General features: G+C 35.5%; 1 protein-coding gene across 1 annotated transcript; it reads right to left on the bottom strand.

Moving 5' to 3' along the window:
• Positions 1-441: 441 nt before the first annotated feature.
• LOC146145107 (uncharacterized) lies at positions 442-11,581 on the bottom strand. Its single transcript, XM_083390019.1, has 11 exons — positions 11,491-11,581; positions 9,467-9,560; positions 8,966-9,113; positions 7,534-7,736; positions 6,571-6,711; positions 5,520-5,673; positions 5,102-5,291; positions 4,128-4,221; positions 3,758-3,964; positions 1,898-2,036; positions 442-1,518 (listed from the first exon to the last, which is right to left on the bottom strand). The coding sequence occupies exons 1-11, from the start codon at positions 11,565-11,567 to the stop codon at positions 1,265-1,267; spliced, it is 1,701 nt and encodes a 566-aa protein (XP_083246145.1). The 5' UTR covers positions 11,568-11,581; the 3' UTR covers positions 442-1,264.
• Positions 11,582-14,682: the final 3,101 nt, after the last annotated feature.

Here is a 14,682-nt window from a genome sequence, read left to right as displayed (position 1 = left end):
AGCATAAAAGTCTTAACTTCACAAAAGTGCAACTGAAACATGCATATACACAATGTGTTTTCTGTGTTTAAGCCCTGCTGGAGTCGTGCTGGGCAGCGATAACGGCACCCATATATGGTACAGAAGATGCCTTCGAAGTTTATCAATTAAAATAGAATTTGGCGCTTCTCGACTCAATCCCCTACGTGCCTGTGTAGCTCAGTTCGTAGAGCGACGGTCCCGGTATGACCGGTGGCCGTGAGTTCGAACCTGACTGCAAGCTAGCTGTTTTTCTAGCCTTTCTTGCTTGCATTATTGATTGACAGATTCGGTTAGTCTGCGATGCCTTTGGGTGTGTCATAATCATAATACGTAAGCGGTAATCGTTGGTCAAAAAGCAGCTTCAGAAAAGCTAGATCCAAGTTGTTAAACACATATATGTGATTATCTCTGTATCTTTCATTGTTTTTTTTTTCGGCAAAATGTTCAAAAGTGACTTTAGGATGGACTAGAGTTGTTAAACACATATTTGTGTGTATCTTTCATTGAACCATATTTAATTTGGTACTTACTGGTGACCAAGTAATTGAATAACTACAATTAGACATCGAACAAAAACCCTTGGGCAACCTATATAATAAAATAGGTGGGGTTCCTCTGCTCGCAATATGTAAATAAATTTGATATTTTTGCTGCAAAAAGTGATAGATCTGCTAAAAGTTTTGTATTAATTAACTAAATCTCTCGAGAACAAATAATTTCTGTCGGCCGATAATAATTACATTTTTAAAATAGGCCACGAATTAAAAATTATCTTAAAGATTTCTGTTTTGGGGTCTGGCAGTGTTCTAAATAGGTGCCCGAAATCAAAGCCTTGTAAAACAGTGAAACATATGTACACACATATATGTGTGTGTGTACATATGTTTCATTGTATATATGTGTGTACATATGTTGTATAATGATATGATACTGGCGATCCCCTTCATTATGAAGTTGCTTGTACTAACAGATTGAGCAAGCATTTGCGTATGGTTGTTTCTCGACTCGTTCCCTTCTGAGCCTGCATAGCTCAGTTGGTAGAGCGCAGTCCCGGCTTGACCGGAGGTCGGGAGTTCGAACCTCACTGCAGGCTAGTTGTTTTTCTAGTCTGCTGTGCTTGCATCATTGATCGACAGATTCGGTGAGTCTGCAATGGCTTTTCGGTGTACCTTCTAAACAGCGTTCAAAATCAAAAAACTTCAGCAAATGCAGTAAATGTGGCAATTTATTCTTGGAATACTTTTTAAATTTTCTGTGCCATTGCTGGCATAAAGATACCGTGGTCAACTTTCTGTGGACCCCATGCCGGTGGAGCACACGCCTGATTAAATATCTGGGCGTGAGAACCCAAATTCCTTGCCCTTTGAACTGAACCTAAAGAAGGAGTGATCCGTCTTCTATTGTGCTGTGGATAAGCCACTCGAAATCCAAGTGGGGGGTTTTGTTTATCAAGATGTTTGACATCCTGTAGTGCATAGATGCTAACCGGATCACGACCTGGAATTAAACGCAAGTAAATACATTTTGGTACCAAAATTTAGATTTATTTATGTAACATTTACATACCGATTTGATTTGATGTGTCATTAATTAAATTGTGCCCACAGTTTTCATAAGCTTTAATCACAATTTATTTATTGAAAAATTGGGCTGGGTCCCGTGTCTCCCTTAGAATGGCAGGACTAAAAATTATAAATTTTTACATTTTTATGCACGCGCAGCTCAAAATCGTAAACGGTTAACCAATTCACTTAAACTCATAACAAATGGCCTAACCGGATTTAAGTATAACGACAAATTGAAAACTAATAAGTGCTATAAATATAGGCTACTTCTCGTCATTTTGCGTTAAAATAAATATTCAATTTTGGCTTACCAATATAAGTTGGATCTCCGAGACGAGTTTTCATTTCCTCATTCACGGCAACCTGCCTTTTGGCAAATCTGTCAACCAGACTGTGGAGATTCTTATCTCTCACATCTTTCACGTCTTTACGAATCTTCCAGCGAGCGTCCTAGGAATTAAATGCGCGTTTGTTTTCTAACTATGGTACTAATTCAGGTAATTCTGCTTTCAATAAAGCAAAAAAATAAACTAAAGCCTATGAAAACACGTATATAGTTTACGATAAAGATCCGCATTGACGATTATCCTGGAACAATTAATTATAAAATAATAACAAATTATATCCAAGTCAAAAACTGCTGAAACGAATATATGTATATACTTCCTAATACAAAAACCCTGCTCTCTACAAATAAAAACTTTGAAACAAAAGTGCTCAATCAGAGGTTCGCCACCGGTTAGGAATTTCCACTTGCGGGACATTTTGAAGTTTTAAAGGAAGAGTTGATACTTGTGTGAGAAATCCTAACTATGTGATTTGTTTATCGTCAGTGTTTGTAATATTGCTGCTAAAAATAATTTTCTTTTCTGTTAAATATTTGTAGGCCGTGCACTATATAAGAATGCACTTAAAGCAGGGTTCCACCAATAGGCAAAGGTAGTGGGGTGGACCCGTGGACCCCATGCCGGTGGAGCACACGCCTGATTAAATTAGATAATTATTTTTCCGTTTTGATATAAAGAACACCTTTGTTGTATAGTTTAGTATTTTAATAAATCTTTAAAGCGCCAAACTTTCAGTACCTATATAATTGTCGTTACATGGCTCATAGAAAATACACTTACCGTATTTTATTTAAGTAATAATTGGTACCCGAATTAACGGGTTTCATTTATTTTGGGACACTAAACTACAATCCAGCAATTGGCGTGTCTAAAATGAACAACAATCGTTTTCAATCATAATATTACGGAAAATGAAACTATCCATACGCTCAAAACCGATTAAATACTTTTCTAAAATGATTGGCCTTTTTGGCCTTTTTATTATGTCCTCGGTTTGCATTGTATAAATTATCTGTTTTGATGATTCCACAAAAAAAAACTAATTGGTAGTGTAGAGTACATATTGTTATTTGTTGGTATTATTAGAACTTAATATTTTATAACAAACTTTATGACGTGACGCAAACGCAGATAAACATTTCACCGTGTTTATAAACAAGAGAGGTCGGAGACGTTACCCTTTAACACGCCTCTGCTAAATGCCTTTATGGCCAGGCGATGTGTACTAAAGCCTAACGAGACGGGATCTTAACTAGATCAGTAAATCGTAACTGGAACTGATTTGGACAAATTAACCAACTGAAATAATGTAACGGACAGACTTTATTATGCTGGACTGTGTTAGTACTGTACCATGGACTTGCTATTCCTGTAAGTTGATTGCCGTTCTGATGTTCTCAATAAACTCAGATCCGTTTAATATTTTGCTGTGGCTAAACTGTTAGAACACGCAACCTTCAAGCAACCTTCGATCAACCTTCGAAGAAGCTTTTAACAAATGGAGCCGGACCCAAATCATAGCAGAAAACTGCTTTAGCTTCAGTAGGCCTATAGGTTTCATTTTTGAAAGGCGACAATATGCCCCTGATATCCGCTATCGTAAAAAAATTCTATTTTCAAGACTGACATTTTAGGAGGACGCTATATAAAGGTACATAATGCGCTATTTTTTAAGCTTCGACATATTAACATAAAACTTTTGCCAAAGATAAGCACTGTTCTATAGCAATAAAAATGGCTTGCGAAACAGCCGACCCACATGTCTATTGCCACGTTTCGACAATTAGCGTATTTGTTACTATTTACAAGTAAACTAATAAAAACCTGAAATAGTTGCCTTTCCGGCTGGTATTTGACTTGGTGGTCCGTAAAGTCCAGTTCTGGTACGGCTTGCTCTACATTTCTCATGTAAGTACGGTTCCTGGCTTTGCGAAAACGTTCCATTTCGTTGGGAGTTCGCAGATTCTTTTTTGAAGCGTAAAATCGCGAATCCGGACCTTTGCGCTTAAAGAGATCCACTGGCGGTACTGGCTGAAGCAAACACAAAGGCGGAAAACATTTTAATGATTGGTCATTTTTAGCTTATTTAACTGTACTGTATGCATTATAATTTTTAGCCATCTAATGTTAAAAAGCACATTTTAGTTGTTTATTGCGTTGTTTACTCGTTTTAGCATGTTTAACCTCGATCTACCTTTCTTAGTTTTCGCCTTCTCTCTTTGGGGAGAGATCCAGCTTTTGGTTGCCTGACTGCTTCTTCATTTTTTGCCAAAAGCTGCTCTTGAATTCTGTACAAAATGTTCAGCTGTGTTTGTAAATTTCGTGTAGGAGAAAAGAAGCAAAATCAAGTTTACACATACTCAATGTACAAAAAACAGAGCATAAAATTCAGACGACGTTGACCATTTCGAACCCTTATTAACGGAAAACCATAATCTAAACGCTGTACAACAATAAAAATGTAGTGTGACGTGTGGGCAAAGTTTATCGAATCTCGGGACAATCTGTTAAACAGCCACTCGCATTTCTCCTTCGACGTTTATTCGTGATCGATATATGTTTAGTTTTAATCACGGTCATGGCTAAAAATCCTGCTTCGCATTTAGCCTATACGGGGATGTGAAGGGATAACCATTCGTCGTGCTTTTTTCACCAAAGCTAGGTGTTCATCGTTTAGCGAAATCCAAAAATTGATGGATTCACGAAATTAAACTTTTTTTGAGTGTACAGATTCAAAAGGCTTTTTCGAGCTTTTTGCGCCACGTATCCTTTTGATAGGAGTTTTGCCAATTTAAAACTATAAAATACAATTTATGTTGCGCTATACGTGATCAGGTTGGTTTCTGCTCCATATTTGCGCAAGACTTAAAAACAACATGTGTTTTTAAGCTTGCAAAAAAAAAAAATCAACAAAAATCCAGGGTCCGCCCTTGTGTGATTTCACGCAGTGAGAAAGTGCATTTCGGACCTCTACAAAAAAGTTGGCCGACCACTGGATTAAATAATCGCATTGAAGAAATCGAGTAAAAATATTTCGCCTTCAGACGAATCTAAATTTGTAAATTTCTATGGGTGTTTTAGGGATATTTGATTCCACACATACTCTTCTACTAGTTTGTGCTACTCTAGCGGCTATAACTGTTCAAGTTATTTTCTACTTCTACTTACTCCTCCTCTTGGATGGTTTCCAGTGCTTCGTTCAGGTGATGTCCGGTCTCCAAAAAGTAGTCACCTTCTATGGAAGACATGCTACTACCTGATGTCGACGGGCGTTTAACTCTGGTGACAATATATCGCGAACTCACACTACTTCCGGCTCGAACTTGACTGGGTGTTGATGTTCTACTCGGGCTGAGGACTTGAAAAAGCAAAACATGAAGTATACAGTATATTATTAGATTTTATAATTCCTCTGAGAGAAACACTGTAGATACAGTTCAAAAAGTTGTTACATTAACAAGTTGTCAAACACAAGACCATCAGTCGATATTTACAAGTCACAAAATTATTGCCGTAATTTTTTCCTTTGCTTTATTCTTACAAATATCCAATAAATATTTTAACTTAACAAAAAATTGTCTATTACCCTTCTGTGGTGTCACGGGTTTAGAAAGAAGTTTGATGACAGGTTCTACATCCGACATTTCCGTGGACGGCCTTTCGTTTACCGACACAGGCTGGGACTGAACAGTCGCTGGTCTAACACGTTTGGTTTTTATCATATCCTTTGCTATTTTCTCCTGAAAGATCGTAGTAGTTGTTAATAACATAAAATCCTAATTAGATCCCACAATCAAAGATACTTGTAAATTTTTAAAACTATAAGGCTACCTAATAATAATTGGATAGATTGCAAAAAGTCAGAAATTTAACTAAAAATACAATTATAACAACTCACAAATAAGAATTTATCACTATTAAAGTTTCCATATATCAATACACTTTTTCGTAACTATTATGTTATAATTATAATTAGAAAACCCGAAGTAGTTTGACGAAAAACACTATGAATGTACAATTATATTAGGGCCCAATAGTAAACTAAATATTTAGAAAAATTTTTTTTTTTACTTGTTTAGAGACTAGCAATACGATTATAAAAATATACATTTATCTTTAACACCTTAAAAATATATGTTTATTTTACATCTTAAAAGTGACTGACTGTAAAATTACGCAAAAACGATCTTTCAAAAGAAACAATCTTATGGTTAAATTTACAAGTAAAATACAAGTAAATAAACTACAAATTTCGATTACAAAACCAGCAAAAAATATAACTAATTTTATTTCGTACCATGTATACCTAAGGTAGTTGATTTTTCACTTACGTTAAATCGAAAGGCATAGTTTTGTCAGATTTAGCTTATATCGGAGTTTAAGTTTGACCCTCTTTATAAAGATTTGAAATCAATCTGTATAATTTAAAGAAACAAGCATTCAACTCGTTTGAAAACAAATGTAGTTTGCAGCTATAACAAGTTCACATTGTAAAATTGGGCGTAGATATGCGGTTACCCAGGTTTTCCTACACCAAGTTATTGATGTCAACATTTTTGAAATGTTATGTGTATAGAAATTTCTGACAAAAAGTAACGTATAATTCTTTCTATCGACAGTATAAGAAAAATACCGACCTGTCCCTGCTCCATATGTGCACCGTACGGGTTGGTGGACCTCTCCTGGTTCGGCTTTGGGGGATTCATTACGTCATAACTGATGTCCGGTGGTCGTTTCCATTCGCTTCCAGTTCTAGCTTTTAGCAGTGCCCGATAAAACTAAATTATTTTTAACAATATATTTACTATAATTTTTGTTCAACACTCACTATACTTTCTACGTTATTGCAATGTTTTAGTTAGCCATCACTTGCTATCCCAAGACCCATAAAACACATAAAGGCGGTGGTTCTTAACTTTTTAAATTAGCTCTACCCCCGAAATTTAGATTGCTTGTGTGTCGATATAACTCATGCGGCGATATGCAACCATAAACTCGTGGCAAATATTTAGGCATATGTAAAAAAACATAATTTGAGAACCAAATAACTGACCAAAACATGTTAATGGTGTATTTGTATAGTTTGTTTTTGCAAAATTTTCGGTTTAAAATGGAATTCTCGTTTTAAAAGCGCTGAACTTAGCATTAACAAAGAATAAGTTAAGCAAAAAAAATATTGTTGCTGTGCAGTACGTTCAGTGGCAATGACCTGCAAATCTATGGGGTTGTTTGTGGTAGCATCACAGAAGATTTGTTTAAATGGAAACATTACGTTTTAAATACTAAAAAACGTAATCTACAAAACTAAAAGCTGAGTTGAAATAATCATAAAATGCAATCAAAAGCGGTGTACCAGAAGTTCGATTGAATCCAGATATTGAAATCCCCTGATCTAAATTTGAACTTAATATTAAGCGTTCGTTTGCTGTTAATGCATATCAGTTAAAACATGTTTGCAATTTGGGAATGATGTGACGAATTATTCCTCATTTAGTTCAAATATATATATAATAATTATACGAATAACAAACCACCATTAAAATCCGATTTACAACGAAATGTAATGCCAATGCATTTAAATCAAACAAAATTATCAATACCTCAGTATTAATTTCTTCGTCTTTTGCGTAGGTTCTTTTTTTTGGCTCGACGGATTGTGCTCGTGTAACCTTTGGTGGTTTAAATTCATTTTCTCTAACTCTTCTTTCTGCTTGTACGGCACTCTTTACCGCATTTCGAGATATTTTCTCATTCAGAACACCCTTTGTTTTCCTCTTGGATTGTGGTACGGTCGTCTTGTGGTCTACATATACATATATATATATATATATATATATATATATATATATATTTAGTTGTTTTTTTAACTTAACTATATTTAATTGAAATTTTTTTCGCGCTTCGCGCATATATTCTTCGTTTCATACTATGTTATATACATTATGCCATAATGTCATTATGGTATAGCATTGTTTTGGCCATTAAGGCGCCGTGTAATATTTTACCTTAAAATCAAATCCGCCCCTGTTTTCGTAGTGGTTTTACGTAGTGGGCCTTCAGCTCTGAAAAGAGTAATTTGGGCTACGACAAAAAAAGTTTGCCGACCACTGCATTAATTACATGTCAGTTTTAAAACCTTCGTGCTGCGTCTTCTCTACGAGTGCGTAGGACGGATGTAGGACTTTGTATTTGATTTCACAAATTTGCGTTATAGCCTGACATGATCATATACAAGTAACATTTAGAAACTTCCTGGTTGCGGCCATACTCGTGCGCAAGTGTGCCACTAAAACTTGGCCAAAATATTCAATAGACCAGGGGTTCTTAAACTTTTTTTACCGCGGACCCCTAACTTTTTTGGGGGCCTTGCGTGGACCACGGTAGGGGAAAAAAATTCAAAAATTACGTCACAATACAAATAAACTTCATAAATCTGCTGGTCCAAAAAATGTGAAAGTGAAATGGAGTCTAAATACATACAGAGCAAATCCGTTTTATTATTAATTAAACTGTTTCCTTTGAGAAAATGGTAAACTTTTGTAATATACACTAATATTTCAAGTAGGCATTCATGGACCCCCTAAAACTACCTCACGGACCCCCAAGGGATTCATGGACCCCAGTTTAAGAACCCCTGCAATAGACGGTACAAAGCGAAATAAATGTTGACATTTGTTTAGACGCTTTCCAATAACGATTCGAACTTTAAGAACTAAAAAAATTGACAAAGCTAAACCAATAGTTTATGGTATGAAATAAATTTAGCGAATATCTTCAGCATGGTTTTAATTAGATCTTATCAAAACTTTCAGCCTTTAAGTCAATTTAAATTAACGTTTTCATCACGTTTTATCACAACGAACCCAAGTTTAAGAAGCCCTCGTTAAAGAGTAGTGCCTCACATCAAATAATTGTTGAAACATTTATTCATTCCATTCGCCATCCTGAGTCATGGGCTCATACAATCCAAGTAAATTAGAGTGCAAAATTGCACTGCCGCAATTGTTTATGGTTTATGATCAAATTCAATACCTGATTGGCTTTTACCATTTCTTGCTTGTGTGTACGCTGTATAATGCTCTTCCTTGTCTTTTTTGTGTTTCTTCCCACCAAAATTTGCCGATGGTGGGTGTCGATAGTCAGTGTGGTAGCTAGACTCGAACATGGTTGGTGGCTTCATCTAACATTATGTGATAAATGAGAAAAGTATAAAAAACGTAAATTTAAAATCAGAACCTGTCATAGCGTATGAATCGCTTAATCGAAGCGAAAACAGCAGCTATAGTTATTGCAAAATTTAACTGTTTTGAAAAAAATTTGTGTCCTTTTTTTAGCCAAATTCCATCAGAAAAAAACGGAATAATATTTAAACTGATTGTGAATTGATTAGAAGTATTTTTTTAGTTTTTGCGAAAAAGTTAGTTAAATATCTAATCTAATTTTGCAAAACTAGAAATTCTAACTTCAATTCAATCTAATTCAATAAAGCTAAAACAATTTTAGTTGTCCTACTCTAAAATCGTCTTTACTTGCCTTGAAAAGCTTCTGTAAGTCGTTGGGTTCTATTATTTCTACCGTCACATCAGCGTGTGGATAAAAATCGGGATAACTGTGCTTCGGTTTTGTTCTGGAAACCAAACATATACTATAGCTTATTTAGGGCTATTAGACATTTTTTGACAAATTTTGACCTTAAAATAATTCATTTTGTAAAAACTTTTAACTATTTAGGAAATATTTTAAACAACGCATTGTTCTATGAAGTTTTGCATAAGTGTATTGTCATCGTTAGTCACTTGTTTTTAAAGTTGTAATGACAACCCAAAGTCAGGTATTTTTTTTTAAGATAAAAATAATTGCGAAGACTAACGAGACCGTAGCATGTTATCGAAATACTAGATAGAATAATTACAAATCACCATAGAAAACTGACACAGCAAATATAGTTCGATATATTTGTCCAAAACAGAATTATACAACTATCTTAAGCTAAAACGCAGTTCGAGCTGAACGTAATACCAGGCCTGCGTGGTTCGTTCTGCCTTTATTATATCTAACAGTTATAATGTTTGTTTTTTCCCTTTCGCTGTAGCTTTATTTTTCGTTCTTGTGCGCGCATAATGGCGCGACGCATCATATAAGCACAAACACTTGATTAGGCGCGGTAGTACGCGTACAAAATGCACTCAGCTCCTAGCCTTTCGGGCCAATTTAGTTGCTGTATAAAGCTCTTATTTTTCGGTGCATTGAGTTGTCGGCACAAGCATCAGTACGACGACAATGCAGACGCCAGCCGTAAGAAAAGAAAAAACGAAACAAAAAACAAATTTGTCATGTTTTATTTTTAACTTTTTGTTTGTAAATGATGTATCATTCGCTAAATCTCAATTTCCGTCTTACAGAAAACCTGTACCGTTTCTACACGATATTTGCTTTGTACCGCGCGAAAATTGTACGTTCGCTATTATCGTCATTGGATACGCAAGCATTAATATACGAAGTGCTGAGTAACACAAGCTTGATTTCTACAATGTTGGCAGCTGTAATAGCTGTAATTCACTACTAAATTTTGATAAAATTTAAAAATGAACGACCATTTCTAAAAGCCTACTATAGATTTTGCTTGAAATATTTTTGAAAAATTTTCGACCTATATAGTGTATAAAAATTTCGATCTATAGTGTATAATGTTTGACCACATTTTTTTACATAAAACAAAAAATAATAATAATCACCCTACGACACGTATTAGTTATTCGTCTGCTCTATCCTATTTTGGGCTATATATCCAGCTTTCGTAATCAAGAATAATTGTTTTCAGTGTTTTCCAATAAAACAAACTTATTTCTATTTAAAAATAACGCTTATTAATTGTTTACAAGCGAATTAATGGATATAGGCCCGCGGAAATATTCTTCGATTTCATTGTTCATTGTGACATGCCAATGCATGACCCTGTACTATTTTTATCTTTTATATGCGTCAACAGGTAGGCGCTGTGTGGACTCCGAGTCTAGAAATGCCATTGCTGTCAAAATATTTAGTTAGACTGCAATTTGTTTTGCAGTGTGAACTTTTTACGTGATTTTGGCCATTCAAGGATCTTTTCATGTGCTCAATGTGTCAATATACTTGGGTAAACGTTTGGCCAAGGTAAACAAAATAAAGGCAATTTCTTTTGCGCCTTCTATTAAATAAGCGTGAGTTTCAAAATTGCACACCGATTATTTCGAGAACAGCAGGTTTTTTAAAGATACACTAACTTTAACTATGATCTATGACGTAATTATAACATCATATGTCCCCCAAAACTAAAACTTAAATACGTCGGCCGGCTATATAAAACCAAATAATTTTATTCGCTAGTTGGACTACGCTGATTTAACAGAAGGCAACGTGTTTTTTGTCAAGTGTTGAATTCATGTTATCGATATAACTTTAATTTTAAATTTAATTTGATGGAATATGCAAAATATATCTACAGTTTGAAAACAGTTATTATATAGATATTTTGCTAAAGTTAGTAGACTAAATAAAGTATACACTTTTGTTTTTACCTTAAGTTTTTCTCCACAGCCGGGGTGGCAGCCACGTAGTTGTACTGGCCCATCGCCTCACGTTTCAACTTTGACATCGCTATAAATAATGTCTAAACCTCCTAATTAAAATAAATTCCATTTTAAAAAACAGTTTGTTTATGTTTTTCGCGTTTTTTGTTTAAGTTGCCGAATTCGTTTTCGGTTCAAACTGGATTACTTAAAAAATGCTATTCATGTGTTGTTTTAATTTTTTGTAGATATATAAAAAAAAACTTACTTACAAAAGTTACGAAAAAGTTTAGTTGTCAAATATGCCAAAGGCGCAAAAATGAATGGTTTCTATAAGACCATATCTCTCATTTTTTATTTTTCACATTCCAGCCACAAATCGGAACACCAATTACGAGGCTAAACATTAGGTTGCACAACGGCACTTTAACTTGATATGGATACATGCGAGTTTATCCTGGTGGAACCTTTTTCACCCCGTGAACCCCTTTAACCGCTACTCAAAACTCAATTTTACCCTAAGAAAAAACGCACCTGTAAATTTGTCCATATACAAAGTGGGTATGTAACTTTTGAAATGTCAAGAGATTTATTAGTACCAAATAATTATGCAATACTTAACTTTGCTAAATGAAATTTTTATGAAACTTCTAATGCAGTGGTTGTAAATACAAGAGAGCACACAGGCAGCGTTGTGAAGTAATAATAATTTACACTTCAGTTAAAATTTCGTCCTGCTTGCAAAAAGACCTCCGCTGTTCTAGATTGTGAAGTGTACTCTACTCATAACTTGCATCAATTTATTTCACCCCAACTAAATGTGCTTTGCTATTTTGGTCAAATTTCATATTAAATGTTCTACTTTCTTGTGCTGCTTGAAGCTGGTCACTACTATATTAGTAACAATGCTCGACTTGTCTGAAAGTTGTTTGTTTGTTTGCTAAAGCTTAAGTTAAAATTCCCTCATTGCTACTGGGTGCCTTTCATAGTGAAAGTAAAGTCAACACGCTATTCTCAACAGGCCGCATTTTAAAGCCCACTTGGATTTTCTCAAGTGGACTTTGAAGACCTTTAACAATATCAAGTGGGTACATAAATATTACGACAAAAACAAACCTTAAAATTACCTAAATTACCTACTGTTAATTAATTTGCTTGTAATTGTCTGTTAACGATTCCTGAAAAAAGACTTAAAAAAGTAAAAATTAAAATTAACCATACATAAACCGATTCAGCGGACACTAATTAAAAGCCAATAAGTATCCTATTTTTCTTGAACTTGGAAAGAACCACATGACAACCATAATAGCGGTTAAACAACTGGTGTTAACTGGAAGACCTTTATGGTTCAACAATCACATGATTCATTTTCGCATAATCTTCGATTTCCTTTTCACATTAACTTTGGACGTTACACTAGCATAATATCTCCTAAACTATTTGTTGTCATAACATTGAGCAAAAATGTAACGATTGAAACTCCATTCAAAAAAACTGAACAATTCAAAAGAAAATCGCACTTTATAGGTGAAACGGTTTATCTTGAATCCAGGTTTTTATGTCTGTTTTAATCGGTCGCAATTCTCGTTGGTGATCTACCTGCTAAATGCATTATAAAGACCACATTTTACACATGTCCTTTTCTATTTTGCAAACGCCTAAAACTTGTTGACACAACAGAGGCGGGCGTCCGCACGCAGTCTACACCTTTCCCTGGCAACCGACCTTTCGACAAAACAGGATATTTGATATCGCGAAACATTCCGAGGGACAAAGGTGACACGCTGTCTTATGGTTTTTATCATACCGAACAATACAATTTTGAGTTGGCGCTTGTCAGGCACATTTTTTTCACAGTTAGAATTAGATAGCAATTACAGCATAGTGTCCAACAAATCACAAAACGTTTATGCTAGGTCTGACCAGACCTATGAATTGTTATGAATTTCTTGCCACTAAATATAATTCCGTCTGTTTATACAAATTTTAGTATAGACCAAGCCACATTTGCGCCAGTACGACCACTGTGTTTATGTGTTAATTATGACTGAACCACAGTGGTTTCCAACTAGGGGTCGTGAGCCTCAAGGGGCCACAAGGTTTGTCCCCAAAACTATTTAAATGAAAACACTTGATAGTTGCTGACAGAACAAACATTGACAATCCACGGGGAGCCGGTGTCGTTAGCGGTGGCCCTGGTGGCAGCCAACTACAGATATTTGACTTCGAATATTTTTATTAACAGTGCCTTTCGAAAACTTAGCAACTCTCGAGCCGAATTTTGCAAGTTTCAAGTTGTAAAATGGTTGAAATGTATTACAATAAAACGAATAGACCAAAACAACACCTTACAAGCGAGAGAGCAGAACCGCAAGAAAACGTAACAATTTTGACATGCATGCATGCTTTCACGGCGCCCCTGGCAAATTTTTGCGGCGCACCAATTGCCGCGGCGCTTACTTTGGGAACCATTGCCTTAATAGCGTTTCGCGCCCTATGGAAATCACGTGGTGTTGCGTTTTTCTAGCGTCGAACAGTCAACTTTAAACAGTCGTAACCTCCTGATAATCGCCGTTTTTAGCGTCTTTGATACACGAAACGTAAAAATGTTTGGGCTTTGCCCGTACCCGCTAGGGGTGTTCATACCACTCCACCCCGAGACCCCCTTAGGTTATTTGGGTTGCTGATCATCAGTGGCGTATCCAGGGAAGGGGCAGACCCCCATTTTTATAAGTGATATTATCATTTTTTGTTTGTTTTTGTTAGGATTTACAAACTGTCCGAGGCGGCAATATTTTTAATGTAATTAGGTCAACCGTCTTAAGCTAATGCGAAACAACAATAAAACGCAAAACATATTTTTTAACGCAGGATTTTTTTTTCTCTTTGGTTATTGGTTCGGGTTGGCTGATTAGCAAGTGCGTATTCGACAATTGACAGCGGTCTTGCTAAAAACGTCGAGTTTGGCGCAGCTAATATTTCTCGCTGTTCGCTGTCAGCTCTAATACCCAATATTGATGTAACAACGGCATTTTTTTAACTAAAGCAGTTTCCTAAAAAGTGGTCTAACTGTGACTGTCTTGCGCGTTTCAAAGTCGCCATTTTTAGAAAATTTAGATTTTTGTGATGTTGGCATACCGACCCTGAATTAGAGAATGTGCAATGGTCCCCCTATATCCATCGGCAACGACCCCTGTTGTA

The sequence above is a fragment of the Ascidiella aspersa genome, chromosome 5 (genome assembly GCF_963924565.1).
Source record: "Ascidiella aspersa chromosome 5, kaAscAspe10.2, whole genome shotgun sequence".
Lineage (NCBI taxonomy): Eukaryota > Metazoa > Chordata > Ascidiacea > Phlebobranchia > Ascidiidae > Ascidiella > Ascidiella aspersa.
This window is presented reverse-complemented; position numbering and strand designations above follow the sequence as displayed.